The sequence below is a fragment of the Benincasa hispida genome, chromosome 12 (assembly GCF_027475165.1).
Source record: "Benincasa hispida cultivar pf3 chromosome 12, pf3_genome.v1.1, whole genome shotgun sequence".
Classification (NCBI taxonomy): domain Eukaryota; kingdom Viridiplantae; phylum Streptophyta; class Magnoliopsida; order Cucurbitales; family Cucurbitaceae; genus Benincasa; species Benincasa hispida.
The window spans coordinates 83,217,882-83,239,367 of record NC_143489.1 but is presented as its reverse complement, the minus strand read 5'-3'; the positions used below and the strand labels follow the sequence as shown (position 1 = coordinate 83,239,367).

At 34.7% G+C, this 21,486-nt stretch overlaps 1 protein-coding gene and 1 pseudogene across 2 annotated transcripts; one reads left to right on the top strand and one right to left on the bottom strand.

The window, feature by feature from the left end:
- The first annotated feature begins 3,086 nt into the window (after positions 1-3,086).
- LOC120067920 (B-box zinc finger protein 24-like) lies at positions 3,087-6,121 on the top strand. Of its 2 annotated transcripts, none has more exons than XM_039019551.2 (3): positions 3,087-3,843; positions 4,808-5,107; positions 5,648-6,121. In XM_039019551.2, the coding sequence occupies exons 1-3, from the start codon at positions 3,661-3,663 to the stop codon at positions 5,873-5,875; spliced, it is 711 nt and encodes a 236-aa protein (XP_038875479.1). In that variant the 5' UTR covers positions 3,087-3,660; the 3' UTR covers positions 5,876-6,121. The 2 variants fall into 2 exon arrangements, with proteins under 2 accessions (XP_038875479.1, XP_038875478.1); XM_039019550.2 differs by having other exon boundaries at positions 3,089-3,843; positions 5,645-6,121.
- A 1,604-nt stretch (positions 6,122-7,725) lies between these two features.
- LOC150032245 (receptor like protein 27-like) lies at positions 7,726-12,787 on the bottom strand (annotated as a pseudogene).
- Between the last annotated feature and the right edge of the window lie 8,699 nt (positions 12,788-21,486).

Sequence of the window (21,486 nt, the reverse complement as noted above, 5' to 3'; positions counted from 1 at the left end):
TGAATAAAACAAAATTGAATTTATATTATAAGTGGAATATCCTCAAAATGTAATTATGCTATATTGACCCTATTAATGATCATGTTATATGGTTGGTACAAAAAATATATAACAGATGCCATATTTTCAAACATAGTTATATAACACAAAAAAAGGTTATACATGATATGGGCCAACAAATGGTCAAGTTCAGTTACACAAAAGAAAATTATATAAACATCCATCCAAATCCTCTATTTCATAAATATGTTTGGCAACTTCTTTCTACCTTTTAGTTCATACTTATCTTTTTGCCATGATACAAGTTTTTGTTTAGATTAACATGGAAAAAAATGTTTTTCAAAAAGTCAATTTCATTTAAAATACTTTTGATAAAAATTGTTTACTCATGTGTTTGACAACTCTTTCTCAAAAGTGTTTTTATATATAAATTTGTTGTTTTTTTATATGTTAAAATATTAATGTCAAATTACTATAAAGGACAACCATAAAATATTATATACTAATAATTTAAAATAATGGTTGTCGAAGTTGGTGGAGGTCACTAGAGTTGACCACCGATAGTGGTGGTCGGATGTGGCCAGAGATGGCCTGCAGAGCTGCTGAGTTACTGTCAAAAGTGGCATTGGAGTTGGCCACTAGAGGTGTTGAATTATTATTAGAAACACAAAAAGAATCGTTCTATCTATTTTGTTTGATTTGAGGTCAGGGGCATGGGTAATGGCATAATCAGAAGCCAAACCCCCAAACAGTGATGCGCTTGGATAGCGTTTAAATGCACTGTCACCAAATTGGTGGAAATATGTATAAAATATTGATGGCAACTTATTACTCTCACCTCAAACACCTCCTAAAATATTAATGTATGTTTTACTCATTAGATATGCTTGAATGATTTATTAACTATTAATTACACTATTAATTACTCTTAATCCATATATTATAGAAAGTTTTGAACTAAGTTTCGGTTTGGATTTGATTAGAAAAAAATGTTATTCAAAAAGTCATTTTCATTTAAAAACATATTTTTAAAAATTGTTCAAAATAAAAATATTTTGTAATACTTTCTCTATATACAAGTTTGTTTGATTTGCTATATATTCAAAATGTTTCTATTAATAATTTCAAATTTTTATTTAAAAATATTTTCATGTCAGAGTGAGTTGCTAGAGTTTGTTATTAAAGATAATCGAAGTAGTTGGTCAGAGTTGGGCTTCAAAGGGTGTCTGGGGTGGTTGTTAGAGTTGAGAAATTAATTTTAAGTGTTTTTCTCAAACCAACTTCTATCGCATCAACAAGTAGAAAATAATTTGAAAATTAAAAGAAAACTACAAAAATATAAAACAAAAGAATTTACATGGAAAGCTCCAAAAGACAAAAAAAATCCAATATGTTAATAATTATTACAATCATATAGAATTCTCTCAATGGATTCAAACTGCAAGGACACTATCTCAAAACTTTTATGCTACCGATATCCTTTGATACACCCAAAGTCAAAATATTTCTAATTGGAATAATTTGAAACAAAATTATAGACTCCTTTTATAGTGCTTTCAACCATGACTATTTTAAAAGTTTCCAACGTGGGATTGCAACTCTTTTGATATTTTCCAAAATCCTAAATCTAAAATCATATTATCCTAACTAAATTGAACAAAAATCTTCCCTAGAAGACATGTGAGAATCTAGGATTGAAAATTTTTGTATGAATGAATTAAAGAGGTTGGATGGGATTCATTCCCTTTCCAAAAAAAAGGGAAAAAAAAACTAAAACAAAAAAAGAAGAGAGGTTGGATAGGTTCTAACCCCTACAAATGGAAGAAAATAGGACTACATTAAATCATTTAGAAATGCACTCTAGTTAGATAGTTGCCTTTATGAAACCCCTAGAATTTTTGAGAGTTATATGATTATTATTATATGATTATTAAACACTTACTAAAAGATACTTTCGTAATTAATGAAAGTCATTTCTATGTCAAAATAAGCATTACATATTCTGTAAAATCGATTTTCGACGGAATGAAAAAGACATATAGTAGAATCGTAACCATAGATACATTCTTAATCGAAATGCATACATTTGTCTCAGAGGTTGTAGATTCAAATTTATGCCATATCACTTAAAAAATCAATTTCCATTTTAAATCAATATTAAAAGCTTCTAATTTTAACTCTTTTTTTTTAACGGTCATTCAAATGTCTTTCCTCTTTTGAAGTAAAAGGTCGAATATCGTAAACTCTTTTTTAATTTATAAAAGAATTATTTTAATAGCCAAAATGAACATAATATACTTTATTGTCTACCTAGATGTTAAACATTCAATTCACACCATTTACATAAAAGAGAAAAAGGAGAACGAAAAAAAACAACAGAAAGACACATTTTTTATCGCTAAGTTTTGAAGAATAAGTGCATTTAATCCTTCAAATTAAAATGTCACTCTTAAGAAAAACTTTAAATTAATATAGAAAAAATATATAGATACTGATGTGGCAAGATGACATGGAAATGAAAGATTATTTTAATATATTTTCCTTTCTTTCTCCCTCCTTTCTTGTCTCTCTCCTTCCTCTTCATCCTCTCTCTCATTATCCTTTCTCTCTCTATATATATTTTAAAACAATCTCAATGGAAAGTCCCAAGTCATCTAATCCCCAAATTGCTCAAAACTCAAAAGGGGATCACTAAATTTGGAATGAACTAAAGAAAAGACCAAGAATACAAGACACATTTTAAACTATATTCTTACTGGCAAAAAATAATATGTAATTCCTCTCTCCACAATTGATAAGCTCATGAGAAAGTACAAATAACAAACAAAAACACCCACCATGTGCACATTCATAACCCCTAAATTATAGTACTATTGGCATCAACCAAAAAATCGACATGACTACGGAAGCTAATATGTATCAATGGAGACCATGGAGGACTATGGGGGAGGACCATGTCATCTTGTTACGCCAACATCTATATATTCTTTTTATATTAAATTAAAGAAGAAAATTAGAGAGGAACTTTTTAGATCTATTCATCAAATTTGACATCAAATACTAAATGTACATATTATTCGAAATTTAAAGACAAAAAATTTATCTTTCCAAAGAAAAAGAGAAGCAAATTCTTTGGGTGAGTTATTTGGCATGTACAATTGCAAAAGAAACACGGTTTGATTAGAAGAAGAGTTGTTGTTCCCCATCGTACAAAATGGATAATGTTCTTCATCAATAAACAAACAGAGGAGCAGAATCAAGCGTAGCTAATTTTTTAGGGCTCGAAATTTCTCAGCCACAAACCAATCGAGCTCCACAGCCACACAAATGGCGTCCACTCTTTTCCGCCTTGTTGTCTCCACCATCTTTCTTGATTTTGATTTCCCTAAATCTCAACCCTTATCGTCTCACCCTTCAATTCTCCACCATTTACTCCTCTTTCTCTATCCCCTTCTTTCTCCATTTTCATTCTCTTACACCCACTTTTCCTTCTTCTCTTCCATCTTCCCGGCGGCACTGTTCTAGCGGCGCTCTGACCCTCGGAATTGCTGTTTCTTTCCCTCCAAATTTAATGGGTTTGTTGATCTTGGTGTAGGAAAGGGGGAAGAGGGGTTTCTGGGAATCTATCGAAAATCGTGGGTTGTAGTTCACAGGGAGAAGATGAAAATACAGTGTGATGTTTGTGAGAAAGCTCCTGCTACTGTGATTTGTTGTGCGGATGAAGCGGCGCTTTGTGCGAAATGTGATGTTGAAGTTCATGCTGCGAATAAGCTTGCGAGTAAACACCAGAGGCTTCTTCTGCAGTGTCTCTCCACCAAGCTTCCTAAATGCGATATATGCCAAGTAATTACCATCTCTGTTGCTTCACCTTGGTATATTGCTATTTCATTTGCTATTTTGGTCGATCTGATGGTTTTTGTTCTGATTTGATGTGTATTGATTAACGATTTTGAGTGTCGGGATGAGAATCTCAATAAAAATTACTTAAATCACTACTAAATCCAAAGCTTTGAGTTCTTACGTATACTCTTGCCACTCTCTCGCACTTGTGAGTTTGAAAGTTAGTAAGTGACTATCGATGTTAATCGGGAGTGAAACAAGGTGGAAGAAGTGTGAACACAGGATCTTCGGTTGTTACTTCAATTTTAGTACTCGGGGTTTGAATGTAGAATCTTTGATAACATATTAAATTTGTCTGTGCACTAAAAGATTTGAGCTTATAAATTATGGTGAAGTTGGTCTAGTCACTTTAATGCGTGGCTACTGTTGGGTAGAGAATACTTTTCCCTGATATCAGATCGTTTAACTCTCCTTGATTGACAGATGATACTTTGAAAGTAAACTGGCTTCAAGATCTAGAATTGGCATTTGTTTTGAATAACCCAGATAAAAATCTGTATTCATACTTCGTCGTTCTTATGATATTTTGATTTACTTTTTTTTTTTTTTTTTTTTTTATGGTTTACATATTTCTTTCTACTTGCAAAATGTTAGACATAGGGCATCCTATAAGAAGTGCTTGCAGCATGATTTATTGATGCATTTAACTGTTAAGGTCTCAAATTGATGTAGTTGTCAGTGGTAGTGACAGTTAAAACATGGTTGACCAATATTTGGAAGAAATTATGAAAAGATATAAGTAAGTTACAAATCATCATTGTTAGTTAGATTCAAATAAGTAAATTGTTGAGAATCAGTAATGAAATATTCTAATTTACCTTGAGGATGTCCATTTTTTGGTAGATAGTGGGAAGAATTTTACATTAGATGAAATATGCTAAGTATTCTATGTCTCATTTTGAATCAGGACAAGGCGGCTTTCATTTTCTGTGTTGAAGACAGAGCACTATTTTGTCAAGATTGTGATGAACCAATTCACTCAACCGGTAGTCTTTCAGCAAACCACCAGAGATTCCTAGCCACTGGAATCAGAGTGGCCGTGAGCTCAAGCTGCACGAAGGATGTTGACAAGGTCAAGATGGAACCTCCAAATCCAAAGAACCCTCAGGTTCCTGCTAAAGTGCCTTCACAACAAGTTCCCAACTTCACATCCCCATGGGCTGTTGATGACTTTCTCCACTTCTCTGATCTTGAGTCCTCTGACAAGGTAAGTAAAAGCAAGTTAGATGCTCACCTTCTAGGCATCCATTTACTTGCCTTTTTGTGGATCATACTGCAACAGAGGAAGCGAATTCTTATAATTCTTTTGAAGAACTTATTCCATCATATTTTGTTTAAATAGTTCTCACCATTTAGAAGGCGTAAGTTTTTGAATTCTTACCTTCCTGCATATGTTCAGAGGTGAGTTGACACATCGTTTCTCCCAAAGATCACATACACACTAATTTAACGTAAAAGTTTCTGAATATTAGACTGTTAGTTCGAATCCATACCCTGCAGTGTCTCCTGAAATTTGGGAGTTCAGATGCACAACTGTATTAAATCTCCAAAAACATTGTAGAAAATAGGCAGGCTTTGGGTTGGGATCCATGCCCTGTAGTTTCTTTTGAGATTTCTGCTTGCTGTTTCTAACATTGAGGCAAATTTGTCACAAAGAATTGCATCACAATACTTAATTTATAGTTCTCCATCTACTTATGATTATTTGGGATATCACACTTATCCTCCAACTCCATAACTGCAGCAGAAAGAACAACTAGAGTTTGGGGAATTAGAATGGTTAGCAGAAATGGGCCTCTTTGGCGAGCAAGTTCCTCAAGAAGCTTTAGCTGCTGCTGAAGTTCCTGAGCTTCCTACATCACATTCAAGTAGTGCACTTGCATGCAGACCGACGAAGTCGACCATGTCATACAAAAAGCCTAGGATCGAGATGGTTGATGATGAGGAGTTTTTTACGGTTCCTGATCTTGGATGAACAGAAGAGAGGCACTGATGTTGAGTTGGTATGCCTTAATGAATGATACAGTTTATAACCTTACAAAATGTGTATGTATGTAGTATTTATCGTCAAAATCTATGGTTTGATAGTATGCATTATAGTAGTCTTCTATTATCTTGTGGCTAGAATATTCGTTCAGTCCGGTTATTTTTGTTTTGTATCTTATTAACCTTATTGTAACTTTTGGATCTTTTATGAAAAATGTAAGATTATTTTAAAGAATGGCAACACGTGTTCGAGATTCTTGCCCTCCGATACTTGTTGGACACATGTCATATACTTGTTAGGCTCATGGATATTGTAATGCCTTGTTGAATTCATGTCCTAGAGTTTTGGAAGTAATGCCACCAAGTTCATGTTGTGCTTCCCTTGTCTTTTGCCCATGCTTTTACAGTTAGGGGTGTTGATCGAGGTGCGGCTCTAAACAGTCGGAGATAAGGAAAGAGATTTTTTACAATGCGACTGTTACTCTCATGACCATGAGATGTCATTCTTATGCTAAAATGTGGGATGTTGAAAAACCATTTTTAGATATTTTTACCTCAATTACTCAATTAATGATTTTTATATTGCCAATAATGTATCTTTTATTTGATTAATTAATTATGTAATTTCTTTAAATTATAATACTTTCATATTCATGCGTGCACATACAAATTTTTAAAATTGCCAATAATGTATTATTTATTTGATTTCGACAAATTTTGAAACTTATAATTTATATCTTGTTAAACTCCTAATTTTCATAAACAAACCAATTATTATTCGTGCATCTGTGTAGACTTTTTCAAATGTCGGTTTTACAAAATAGACGATTAGAATTGATTCATGAACAATTCTCAAAGGAAATTCTAATGATGAATCTAAATTGATTTATTTAAGAAAGTTTAGGAGTTTAATTGATACAACTTTTAGTCTTATATCATGTTTTTCCAATTGAAGTATAATGAAGGGTGTAAATTAATATATTTGTAAAAGTTTAAGATTTAAATTGATACAATTACTACTTCAACATTTTGATTGATACATCTCAAATTTATGGATTAAGTGGCAAACTAACAAATTAACAACACAACTTATTAGATACCTAAAATCGAAAGGTTAAAGAGTTATTACACTTTTAAATAAATTGAGTACACACTGCGTGAATGTATAGAGATTTACTATAAATATTTTACAATATAAGAACAACTAAATAGATTTTCATCCTATAAAGTTTATAGAGCAAATTTATAATTTAACCAAAAAGTAAAACACATGTAAATTAAGAATTACATTGTTGATGATGATTATGATTATATAGTTAATTAATATCTAAGTTAAATTATGGACTTATTTTAATTTAAACCTATCATATATACAAGATAATAAAACATTGATTTACCATTATTAAAGTTAATAAATCATTATTATTCTTCCACTATAAATAAATGTCAAATTTGACATTAACATTCTTCTACTATAAAAAGCAGACATTTTTTTTTCAGTAGATTGTGTTGTAAGGGTCAAAGACAAGATGTGGAGATTTACTATAGAAAGTAGACAATTTTTTTTTTCTAAGAAAAAGTCATGTCGAGATAAAGTTATATCAACTTGTTTAGTAAAAAAAGAAAATGAATCACATCTAATCGTCAAAATAAGCTTAACTTTAAAGTAATTCACATGCACTTTATCTTTACTCAATAATCTTCCATCTCGTAATTATTGTACTAAAAAAACATATTAAGTCCATCCATTCACAATATAGTTATATTCATTCAGAGCGATGAAATACACACATACATACACATATGTTCACAATTTTTAATTGATGAAAGATATATAGGCTAGTCATCTCTTTTCTTAGGCCAACAATTCCTCTTCTTTGACCTTTGTTTCTTTGAAGTTCTTCTGCCTTCAACCATTCCCACAGTCCACAAAGGTTTTCCAAGTTGAAAAACAATATACCCAACAAATATTCCAAATACCATTCCACAGCCATACCCCATTAACACAAGTTTTCACCAAACTATCACTTTCTTCATGTAGGAGTTGAGATTTATGGGCCTTTTCTGTCTCACAATTTGGTAAAGGAAACCCACAAAGGCCAAGATTCCAACAAAATGAAGAACTGTCAAAAGTAGCATAACTGTTTGCCTTGAGGAATTGGTCCAAAAAGATGATTTTGTGAGAGGTTCAAAACAGAGAGAAATGTAGGAGCAGCTAACTGAAGTGGAATTGTACCCAACAATTCATTTGAAGAAAGATCCAACCATTCAAGATTGCTTAGATTCCCAAAAACTATAGGAATGTTACTGTAAGTTTATTGTGTGAAAAGTTGAGACCTTTTAAAGACATGAGCATACCAATAGACTCTGGTATCTCTCCACTGAGATCATTACTTGAAAAATCAATAGCTTTTATGGGGTGAAAATTTAATTTTAAAAATGAGAGAAAACCAATCTCATTGGATAATCGCACATTGAAAAATTTTGATTTAGAGACTTCCCTTTTGTACTCCAACCTTAGGCTTTGGGTTTGCAAAGGGTACCCATGTTTTGGAGGGAATGAGAAAATAGACCAATATGGTTCGGTGGATGTCCCACATGTGCACTGCCGTCGGTTGGGCAGGCGTGACGCGTGTGTGATTATTATTATTGTTTTTTTTAATAAAAATGTTATTATTTTAATTTTATTTTTTTAATCTCTTTTAATAATTAAAAAGGGACAAACTTAGAACCTCCGTGCACGCGTCTTCCAGCTGCTTTTTCTGGTGTGCCCTTGCATGTTGTGTGGCTGCCTGCTTCTTTCTCATACGGCAGTTCCATGCTGAAGGCCTATAAAAGACGTGGTCTTCAGCAGTTCAGCGGACAATTCATATTTTCACTTCCTTCCATTCTCCAATCGAAAGCTCTCCTCTCTTTCTCTTCCATCTTTCGTTTTCCGAGCAGTCAATCAGAAAGGGTGTTCCGATCGATAATGGTGCATTTCCAATCGGGTTTTCTTTTTGGGTGTTTTATCCTAGGGTCGACGTGGCAGTATTCCCGACCTGCTTACACACTTGGGCAGAGTCACGAAACGTCTTAAAGAGAGCGAACTCCGTGACTCAGCCTATAACGAGCTTTTATTTTGCAGGTTTTGTTCTTTGTTCGACCACTATGATCTGACCGTTTGCTGCTGTCCTGTTTATCGTTTAAAAGTCTTACCGTATCCAACAACTTTGGATATCAATAGAATTGTTTCCAACTTAAGATCAAACCCTTTCAATGATACCACCACTGAGTCCAGGTAGAAAGGGAATATGTCAGGGAATGAGAGTTGGGTTTTTGGTTTCCCAATTCAACATCCTTCATGGCTCTCATGTTTTTTAATAAGTTTGATGGAAGTGTCCCATTGAAATGGTTGCGAGACAGATCAATAATTTGTAGATTTGGGAAATAGTTTGGGTGATTGACAAAAATAACCCTTTTGAGTTTATATTTGAAAAATAAGTTTTTCTTTTTTTACCCTTTGTTTTTTACGATGAAAATGATGTAAGCATGAGAAATTTTTTTTGTGTACAATTACTCTTTCCCATTTACTAAATTCTTACTTTTAAATTTCAATCACTAACCCACCAAATTAATTTTAAATTCAACATCAACCTACAACCAAGAAATTGTTGTACAACCAAAATTAATTCACAAAAAATTCTCTACCAAAATTAATTCACCAAATTGTTTTACAACTTACGACAAAAAATTCTATTCACAAAATTGTGATTCACAAAAAGTTCTCTTTACCGAATCATCTCCAGAATGAAAAGTTTTTCATCAAGTCTAAAACTTGTACTTCACGAAGTTGTGATTTTATACATTCCGTAAGAAGGTATGTATTTCATTTTGTATTCAATAGTTCGATCATTTCTTTCATGGTAGAATTCATTTGCTTATATTGATGCTTGCTTATTTGTTTCTTTTTTCTAATGTCATATAGAAGCATATTTGAAAAAAAAAAAAAAATAAAAATAAAAAGAGACAAAAAAAAAACTATTTTTTAAGATACCCGGTCGGGCTTCACCGAGTACAAAGCAAATAGGTTGAAATTACCTGGGTGGACTTCATGAGATAGGAACCAGAAATGAATGAGTGTATTTGATTTTTTTTTTTAAAAAAAAGGTAATTTTTTTTAAGATACCCTATCGGGCTTCATCGAGTCTTCACTAGGTATATTAGAAATGGGGTTAAAACTACCATGGAGGACTTCATGGGATAGAATCGGGTATGGGGGTATGGAGCAACTTAGTCAAGGCCCGGGGTGGGTATTACGTGTATTTTGCATGAAAAAAGTTTACATGACCCGACTGGAAATTGATGCCTATATGAATGGACCTGACTGGGAATTGGTACCTACATGCATGGACCTGGCCGAAAATTATGTATATTTTGAATGTTCATGAACTTGGTCTGGCTGGAAATTGGTGCCTACATGCATGGACCATGCGGGAAATTATGTGTATGAAAAAAGTTTAATGAACCTAGCCAGAAATTGGTGCCTACACATATTGAGAATTACGTGTATTTTGCATGACCTGACCGATAATTGGTATTTACATGCATGGACCCGATCGAGCACCTACACTCATGGAGCTTGGCCGGGTAGGTGCCCAACTTTCCTCCCTCGTCTTTTCATTCCCAAGATCCAAGACTTGAAGATGCTCACAGTTGAGCAATGATAGTGGCAATAATTTTCCTTCTATTTGGTTGCCCTTCAAATCAAGGCTTCTCAATTGACTTCTGTTGGAAAAAGTATGGGAAAAGTACCAGAAAAATGGTCGTTTTTCATATCCAACACTGCAAGAGAACTCAAGTTTGCTAGACAAATGGTGGAATTGTACCACTCAAGTGATTATTGAATAAACTAAGGACAGCAAGGAGTTTGGCATAGCAAATTGATTTCTGAAGCTGTGTAGATTAAAATCATTCCTTTTCAATTCCAGCATCATAAGAGAAGTCAGGTTGAAGAAACAAAATGGGATTTCACCACTCAAGCTATTATTAGACAAATCCAAGAAAGTAAGGTTGGTGGCTTTGCAAATTGAAGGATGAATATTCCCACTGAATTCATTATTTGAAGCTGTAAATTGTTTGATAGATGATGGCAACATTGGAAAGGGTGGCTTGAACAAGTTAGAATCAAGAAAGAGATATCCCAAATTTGGCAAAGTGAAGAGAATCTCAATATCTGAGGAAAAAGAGTTTTGAGAAAGATTAAGGTGACTCAAAGCACTTAAATTCAGAAAACCACTTGGGAATTCCCCCTTGAATTTGACTATTTGAAAGGTCTAAATGCTCCAACTTCTTCTGATATCTCAAAAAGTAAGGAATTTTTCCTAATCTGCAAGAACCCATTTCAATGTGAACAAGATTATTATTATTCATAGAACTAACATTAGTAGACCGTATCAAAAGTTGGTTGTTATTGGAAACATCAAGTGATATTAAAAGACTTTGAACTCTCAAGAACATGTCTAAATTCAAAACTCCACTCAAATTGTTTGACCCTAATGCTAATGTAAGATTCACTTGCTCATAAATAGACTCAGGGGTTCCACCTTGCAAGTTGTTTATACTTAAATCAAGAAACTCCAATGAGTTTGATCTGCAATCCCTCATGAAAGAAGAGAAATGGTTATCAGAGAGATCCAAGTGATTCAAATGAGGTAATACATATAGCCAAGAGGGAATAGCACCAGTGACTTATTTTTCATGTTCAATTGAATAAAATTTGAAAGCTTATCTGAAGCAACATTTGTAGGTAAAGGACCTAAAATACATTATTATCATTATCATAAACAATATGGTTGAGGGCTTTTAATTTCTTCACCAAATAACTGACAGTGTCACCAATCATAATTAATGGACTGATCAATAGGAATTTGAATTTTCAACAGAGATTTAAAAGTAGGGTAACTATATGTTTGTCTAGCGAGATTAATTAGGTAGGAGTCCACATTTCAAGAAACATAGTAAGAACAACCAACTCTTCACAAGTAATTGTAGCAGAAAATAAAAACTTAGAATACTCACATGACTTTCCAAAAGTTTGTTTCATGATTCAATGATCTTTTATTTGTATCTTTATATAGCACATTTACATTTTAGCTTAATCTTTTTATATAACATCGGTAGACTGTGATAGAAGTCTAGAATCGATTTTATTTTTATCATTGATATATATATATTACTAATTGACTTTGATAGACTTCGATAGACTTTGATAGATGTATATTTTGGTAGATGTGCAAAGTTCTACCCATTTATATGTTGTTGAATACTCTCCTCAAACTAGGGGTGCACATCAAACCGACCAAAACCGATCGAATTAAGGTCAGTTGGTTGGTTTTCGATTTTCCTAAAAAAAAAAAAAAATTTGAAAACCGATTGATGTATATATATATATTTTTCTTTCTTTCTTTCTTTCTTTCTTTCTTTCTTTTTTTTTTTTTTTTTTTTAAAAAAAACTAAGTATAAAAGCAAGCCCATTACTATCAACCCAAGCCCAAGCCTATTGTTTTAGTATTGATTTATTATTATTTTTTATGTTGCCTAATTTTCAAACCCATTATAATTTATTTAAATTTTTTCATAAAAAATGATTGATTTAAAATTTAAAAAGTTGCTAATTTTATCAACCTATTAATAACACATTATCAATTCAATCTTTCCTTTTCATTCGTATTGGCTCCTCTAAAAAAAAATAACCAAACCAATCGATAGTTGGGCGAATTTCACACTTTTTTTGGTCGATTTTGTAAGGAGTAAATCAAATTATCAAGAAAAAGGGAAAGCCAAAATACAACTTGAAGATGAAGAATATTTCTCAACAACCTGTACCAGAACCATGTGAAGCCGTTAGGAGTGTCTCCATTAGATTTGTGACATGTGGCCAATATTATTTATTTTTTTGATTATTTAATTCATTGTGTAAATATTGAAAAACCCATTTTGGGTCATTAACTTCTGTATAAAGGCAAGTATTACCATTGGTTGAAATAATAAGAAAAGAAAAACAAGAGTAGAGACCTCTTCCCCAAAAAAGCAAATTGCTTCGTCTTCCTTCTTGGTATCAGAGCAGCAACTATGGCCACCGCCCTGTTCACTGTGACCTCAGAGCCTCCCTCCTTTAGTTCTCCTCCCTTAAATCAGCTTTTGAATCAGGTTACCACCATCAAGCTTGATTGAGGGAACTACCTCCTATGGAGAAATCTGGCGCTACCCATATGAAGAAGCCATCGACTGGAGCATCACCTTATCGGTGAAAATCCGTGTCCACCCAAGTTTATCGTGACAGCTGATCAACCAATGGGAACCATCCCAGCTGGAGATGAAGTCGGTCATGGAGGACAGTACTCAGGTATTGCTTCCTTAACTCCTCAACAAGGCCTAGCCGTTGCATCCAACTCATCCTTTGCTAGTCAGGTAAATTTACTTTATGAGTCTTGGACTGCCATTGATCAACTATTGTTAGGATGGCTGTATAACTCTATGACTGTAGAAGTTGCTATGCAAGTGATGGGATATGAAAATTCTAAAGATCTGTGGACTGCTATTCATGAATTGTTTGGTCTACAATCAAGAGCGGAGGAAGACTACCTTCGCCAAGTGTTTCAACAGACTCATAAAAGGTTAATGAAGATGTACGAATACCTAAGATTAATGAAGACTCACTCAGACAACCTTGGACTTGCTGGAAGTCTGGTCCCTACACGAACATTGGTGTCACAAGTCCTATTGGGACTTGATGAGGAATTCAACCCGATTGTTGCAATCATTCAAGGGCATCAAGAGATCTCTTAGACTGATATACAGACGGAACTCCTGGCCTTTGAAAAAAGGTTAGATTATCAAAATACTCAGAAAAATTCTGTTTCGTTTAACAACTCTCCTTCTGTAAACATGGTAAATAATTCGAGCCAAAGAAACTCAAATGCCAATGGTCAACTTGGCAATAATGTGTAGAATAATAGACAAACAAACAACAACAATCAAAGGGGTGGAAGTGGACGAAATCGAGGCAGAGGACGTTGGAACAACAACGGTTATAACCGACCTACCTACCAAGTCTGCAATAGGTATGGCCACACAATTGACATTTTTTTATCACATGTATGATAATGAGTTTGTGACTCCTACAAATTAGAACAAAGGGGGAAATCAAGCCTCACAAAATACAGGCAATCAGAACACCTCATATGCATTCACTGCATCTCAGAACACTCCAGTAACTCCTCAAGTGGTTTCTGATCCAAATTGGTATGTGGACAGTGGGGCTACCAACCATGTCACTAGCAACTACAACAATATGATTCAGTCTACTAACTATGGAGGTAAGGAAAGTTATAGTTGGGAATGGAAATAAGCTGAATATATCTCACATTGGTAAAACTAATCTAAAAACAGAAAATGGGCAGCTTACTCTAGAAAATGTTCTATGTGTGCCTGAAATAGTCAAGAATTTAGTTAATGTTTCAAAACTAGCTAAAGATAATGATGAAGGAAATCGGAACTCGAGATTTTCGTGAGCAGCGGAAGCAAGACTATTCCAAATTACAATCATGAATCAACAAAGCATTTACAGTCGACTTCAAACAAACGGTTATACAATTATACAGAGAAATTATAGCATGAATAAATACAAATGCATAGAAAACAAACTCTATGCACATATGCAGAAACGTCTTCACGCTCCAATGCACGATTCTGATCGAACAACCACAACCATGAGCGCTCGATCTACACAATCGCAACACTGCACGAACATTTCGCGCTCGTCCTCAACGATCTCCTCGGTCACGAACTCCTCTGCAACATGAATGGCCTCCACAGCACCACGAATGGCCTCTAGAAAACCTCGACGATATCGAGTTGAGTCTGACACCACCAACAAGGCGACCTTGGTATTCCCAGTATGAGAATCCAGAGGGTGGGCTCTGTTCGGACTCGGTATGAGGCAAATGAATGGAGGAAACAACGATCGCGTACATGACTGGGCAAGTGGGAGAAGTCGGAGACCTATCGTATAGGTCGATGCCCAGTCGTTTAGATAAAGCTATGCGATCGTCTAGCAAAAGCTATGCGATTGTTTAGCTCTATCATTTAGCTCGGTCTGTTGTGTACAGATTCCACACGATTGTTTGCATTGGGCTAGCGATCGTCTAGCAAAGCTATGTGATCGTTTAGTAAACACTGCACGATCGTTTATTTCGCACCTGCACGATCGCTTAGCTTGCCCAGCCTTTGTTTAGTAAATCTGTATCTACTTGACGATTTTTGTGAGTTTTTTTACGTCGAGAGAAAACTCAAATTCCTTTTTAAACTTTTGTAAAAAAGCTTTTTTTCAAAATAGGAAACCACTTTTCTTTTAAACTCACAGTTACCATGATCCAATAACCACCCACTACTTTAGTTATTTAAAAGAAAAAGTATTAATAATTAATATTATTATAAATATAAATGATAACCAACTTATCATACTATATTTATAACCTATAGTTTTAATATTTCATCTTATAAAACATATAAACCATAGTTCTCTTTCTATTCTATGGTACTTAATGTAAATCTCATTTCCATCAATCCTCCACTAGATGTATCTTATACATCATACAGATTATTGTTGGATTTTATGTCCTAAAACTCGTAGTTTGTAATACCATATTCTTGTTTAATAAAGATGTTATTAAAAATCTTTAGTAAATTTAAATTCTATATTCATGAATCCAATAAACTAAGGTTCCGAGGCTATTAAGTTTAACTTTGAACTTTATGTAGTGACATAAATGTGGATCAAGTTCAAATATATATAGCCAAAATGGTCTATAGTATATGAATAAAGTTGGACGCCTTATTCTGGGGACACTATGGATGCAGCCCATTTTGTAGTTAGTACAAACGATGTGATCCTAAACCATTCATGTAGAGACATGAAAATGGGGGCATCCTATGTAAAGAGTTTCCATAAGACTGAACCATGAAATAGTCACTTTTTGCGTTCTAAATTTCGTTTAATGTATAAAACTGACTATTTCGTCAATTGATGACCTATGTAACTCTTAATTCTGAGCTAACTATGAACTTCTGTTCACTCAGAATTATCCTTAGATCTGCATAGGTGAGGGCAACTCATTATCGCTGGCCCAATAAGCCTCCCATTTCAGGGATAAGATCAGATGGATAGCTGGGAAGATAGGGTGCAAGACGGAATTCACTCCTACCCGTTATAAAGATAGTAGATAGGTTTTTCCCTTTAGTACAAAATCCAGGTCTTGAACAATGGGTCCCACCCTTTCATTGGCATGAGAGGGGTTCGGTTTATAGGTTGGATCTCAAACCAATTATTCATTAGAGGATCAGTGGAACTTAAGGAATAAGATGTAGTCTCGGGGGTAAAACGGTTTTTATGACCCAGCCGAGATTACGAACAACCTGTGAAGGATTAGCTTACTAATCATGGTTATATCATATGGACACAAATATATCTATAGTGATGGGAGGGCAACTACAAGACTATAGTGGAATGACCCGTGAGTTAACGAATGTTGATTAGCTCTATCTAAAGAGTTTACCCAGCTAATCTCGGATCATTGAAGCCCATGATCTATAGGTTCATTAGGTTCCCCTACTAGCTCATATGGAATAAACTTAGAACAATATGATAGAATAATTCGAATTGTTCGAATTAGCTGAAGAGAGAGAAACCGATAAGTATATGTGATATAGTGGTCGGTTTTTTAGTTTAGAGATACAACTTTAATATTTAAATGTGATTTAAATGTCAAAATATGAATACGTTCATATTCGGAAGCTCGGAAATAATGGAAATGGTCAAAGATGTAAAAAGTCAAAGAGTTGACTTTTGACTTTGAAAAGTCAAACTTTGACCGATCTTATATTCAAATGTGATTTGAATTTCGAGAAAATGAATGCGGATTCATGCTTGGGAGGTCAAAATTAGTCAACATGGAAAAAATCATAAAAAGTCAAAATGTTGACTTTTTGGTCAAAGTTGTTTGCCCTCTGACTAAAGTTAGTGGAAAAATTTAAACTTTTATTGGATAATTCCACTAACAAAATAGTGGCCTAGGTGTTGACTTATAGTGGAGACATTAAGCCCACTTAGTTAGTGGATTCTAGGTGTTGGGTTTTTATGAAGTTGTTTATGCAATTTTGCATGGCCCTTTTCTATAAATATGAGCTTTTGAATTTGGATTATAAACTTTTAGAAAATTTGCAAAAATTAGTTTTTAAAAAATTGGGCTGAAAAAACCTAAACCCATCCCAAAATTCATTCTTCTATTTCCATCTCTTTCTCTCTCTCGGGTTCTTCATCCATCGGGTCCCACAACCCGGTTCTGCGCCCGGAGGATAGTAGGTCAGCTCTAATGGTTGTCCGGTTCGTGTTCGAGCGGAGATAGACGAGTTTCAGGAGCTTCAAAGATAAGATTTCAAAAAAAAAAAAAACCCTAATTAATTGATTTAGGGTTGTATGTTTAATTTATGCAATTAGAGTAAAATTGATCCTCATTTCCGCTGCACATGCCTATTTTTCCATCAATTATATCATATATAATCAAAATACCTCTTGTCAATTTGAACATTTCAAATCAACACCAAGAACTGATCCTTAATAGAATCCAAGCTACCAAGGGGACCTCATGGACCTGTAGATCCGAAGCTCCAACGATACGTGAATAACTGACTAAACTCTTTATTCACGGGATCCACCATCCGTTAACTGCCAGACACTCCACTAAAGATCGATAGTTGAACTCTCCTCACTACAGACAATAGTGTGACAACCCTTCACAGACCGCTCGTAAGTACAGCTGGGCCAATAACTGTTATGCCCCTATAGTTACACCTGTCTCCTTAAGTACCATTGATCCCTCTAATGAACATATATCATAGTCCTACTATGACTGAGTCTTCTCTTCCAAAGAGAAGTTGTGGCCATTATGTTCAAGCCCCGGAATCAGCCCTTAAGAGAGTAATCTCTCTACTTATCCCTGCTTCGAGAAAGAAGTGAATTCCATCTTGTGGATTGAGTTCTCAGCTCCCAGATCAGACAAATCCCCGAAAAAGTAGGCATGTTGAGTTGGCAATTTGGCCACTCTTACTCATAATAATCAAAGGACTGCTCTCAAAGGCAGGAGTTCACAAAACATTCAAGATTGAGATCATGTCACCTATGGTCGTTTAGGTGAGATGCAAGTCTCTAGTATCAACGAAGTTATATACAGAGTCTAGTCATCTCGTGGTCCAAGTCTTATACAAACTCTTTGTAGTAGGACACCCCCGCTCCACGTTTCCACACGAATTGTCAGGATCTACCATCTATAGTAGTTTACAACACTTGCAAACCTCTACAAAGAGGTCGTATCTGTAGTGTCACCAGGATCAGGTATCCCACCTTAATACTTAGACTACAGATCGATTTAGGTTATCACTTAAGGCATGATTCACTTATATATCACATATACATGCTTAAGTTCACATAAGATAACCAAGGAGCTTTGTTTATTGGATATGAGTAAATTCCAGAATTAAATATCACTTATTTTATTCATTGAACAATGTGTATCTTTACAAAATAACGAGACTCCGGGAGAATTAGGACACCAATCCCAACAAATGGTGTGTTTTTGGAATTTCATGTTGACAAATGTGTTGTGAAGGACTTGCGTTTGGGAAAAGTGGTGCTGAAGGGAGATCTTGAAGATGGACTTTATAGGCTGAACACAAAGGAAATAGTTGTTGGTAGTGCTTCAATTGTTGGTGAGAGATTGAAGCCGGCTAATAATAACAACAATGTAGTGTGTTCAGCCCACGATTTACCTACTGCCTTCACTAATAGGAAGGTGTCCAAGGAAGTTTGGCACAAAAGACTTGGACATCCATCTTCTGCAGTCCTAAGCTTGTTAATAAAAAAAAATGTAATCTACCAATAACCTTGAATGCAAATGTTGAATTTTGTGAAGCTTGCAAGTTTGGAAAATTACATGCTTTTCCCTTCTCTATCTCTGATTCTCGAGCTACAACACCATTTGAATTAGTACACTGATTTATGGGGTCCAACACCGGTATTATCTAATGATGGTTTTCGTTACCATGTTAATTTTGTTGATGACTTCAGTCATTTTCTGTGGATATATCCTCTTAGACAAAAAAGTGATGTAATAGGAGCATTTAATTATTTTCACAACACCATTAACACTCAGTTTGGAGTTAGTGTTAAATGTTTACAATTTGATAATGGTGGGGAATTTAAACCTATTCAGCAACTATATGACAAGCTAGGTATCAAAGTAAGACTCTCATGTCCATACACATCAGAACAAAATGGGAGAGCAGAACAAAAACATCTGCAAGTGGTTGAAATTGGACTAACCTTACTAGCTCAAGCAGGGATGCCTATGAAATATTGGTGGGAGGCCTTCATTATAGCAACCACCTTGATCAACAGCCTACCATCAAAAGAAATTGGAAACAACATTCATTTTGAAGTTTTGTTCAACAGGAAAGTAGACTTTTCACTACTAAAAATATTTGGTTGTGCTTGTTTTCCACATTTAAGACCATATAATACTCACAAGCCGAATTTTCGGTCTACTAAATGTGTTTTTATTGGTTTCAGCCCAGCTCATAAAGGATTCAAATACCTCAGCCCTAGTGGACGTATATATATATCCAGGCATGTGTAGTTCAATGAATTTGAATTCCCCTTAAAAACGGTTTCCCAAAAGTCCAATGACCTCACATTCTCTAGTGAAATGCCAACCCAAAAAATCTCACGAAACCATCAAGTTCCCCTCCATCACTCCATACAGCAACCTGAACATTTTTCCTTGAGCCATCCACTACCTACGGTTGCCCAAAGCCCACCTATAAGCACTTCCTACCGAGCCCAAATATTCAACCCCAACACATCATTCGAATCACCTAACTTCTCCCAAATAATCTACCCTGTCTTTCATGCTCGAAAAAAGCACATAGAAATTGACATGCATTTTATTCCTGATCAAGTGTTACATGGACAACTATTAGTTCAATACATACCATCTGCTGACCAAATTGTCGACTGCCTAACCAAGCCCTTCACTCATTCTCACTTTCATCTGCTGCATTCCAAACTCGGGGTCATTGAACTCCTCTCTCGTTTGAGGGGGGATGTAAGGAGTAAATCAAATTATCAAGAAAAAGGGAAAGCCAAAATATAGCCGGAAGATGAAGAATATTTCTCAACAACCTGTACCAGACCCATGTGAAGCCGTTGGGAGTGTCTCCATTAGATTTGTGACATGTGGTCAATATTATTTATTTTTTTTTGATTATTTAATTCATTGTGTAAATATTGAAAAACCCATTTTGGGTCATTAACTTCTGTATAAAGGCAAGCAATTCCATTGGTTGAAATAATAAGAAAAGGAAAAGAAGAGTAGAGACCTCTTCCCCAAAAAAGCAAATTGTTTCCTCTTCCTTCTCACTGATTTTCTTTCAAAATCGATACCGACCAACCGATGTACACCCCTACCTCAAACAGTTACTTTTCCATCAGCAATAAAGGGAAAACCAGCTTTACGAGATGTTTGTGCAGCCATTTTCCAAGAAGTAGAAGATTCTATACTATTGGTTTTTGTTTCTATACAAATAAATTTCAAAGTCAATGTTTCATTTCATGCAGTTCTATTAATAGCCCTTTGAGTGGCAATGATCATAACTTTCTCGTCGTAAATCCTCACATCTGAAACTCGATACTCATCATTATAAATACTTCTCAAAACCAAAGCTCTTCTATTTTCAACTTCGTCATAGTTGTAATAGTGGAAGTAGCAGCATTCAAACAATTTAGCTTCCATTCAATACTCACCCTTTCGAGAAAATGGTTGTTCCTTAAGCTCCGAAGCGCCACGTGGTCATGGTCGAGCCTAACTGGCCAAACCAAGGTGTTGGGATCTTTCGATGATATGTCGTCTGATTTGCCCCAAATCCAATTAGAATCCCTCCAAAGTAATGATAACTTAAGCCATAGTCTTTATTTTTGTGGTAGTTGTATCTATGTACGTGGATGTACATGTGTGATTTCACAACTTGAAAATAGAAGGCTGAGTGTTGAGTATCGTAAATTGGATCAAATAAAGTGCAATAATCTTTGGATTGATCTTCATGCTCTTGTGTTGTTGCTGCAATCCAATGGTTTTTGGTAACCAAATATTTGTTGTTGTAGCAACTTCTTATGTGAACCAATCGATTGTCACATTTTGGTCTTTCCACTTCCAATTTTGGGCGTGGGTTCACTACATTTTCTCCATTGAATCTAAAAAACCCTTTGATATCTTCCACTTTGTTTCTGCACTCAACCTACTTTTTATTATTCCTTGATTGAAGAGCAATGTACATTGCAATTATCATTTTCTCTCTCTCTTTTTCTTGCTCTTGTGTGTTTTATCATGAATTTAAACTCATGAAAATTAATCCCAAGGTTCAAAATTAATGAATTTTGGCCTTTTGTTTATGTCATCACTATGTGAATTATTACTTTAAGTTCAAATGCATCATTATTTCTTATTC

Coding starts and splice junctions, on each gene's coding strand:
- LOC120067920 (XM_039019550.2), top strand. CDS start 3,661: ATGAAAATACAGTGTGATGTTTGTGAGAAAGCTCCTGCTACTGTGATT. Junction 3,844..4,807: donor CTAAATGCGATATATGCCAA/GTAATTACCATC, acceptor ATTTTGAATCAG/GACAAGGCGGCTTTCATTTT. Junction 5,108..5,644: donor ATCTTGAGTCCTCTGACAAG/GTAAGTAAAAGC, acceptor CCATAACTGCAG/CAGAAAGAACAACTAGAGTT.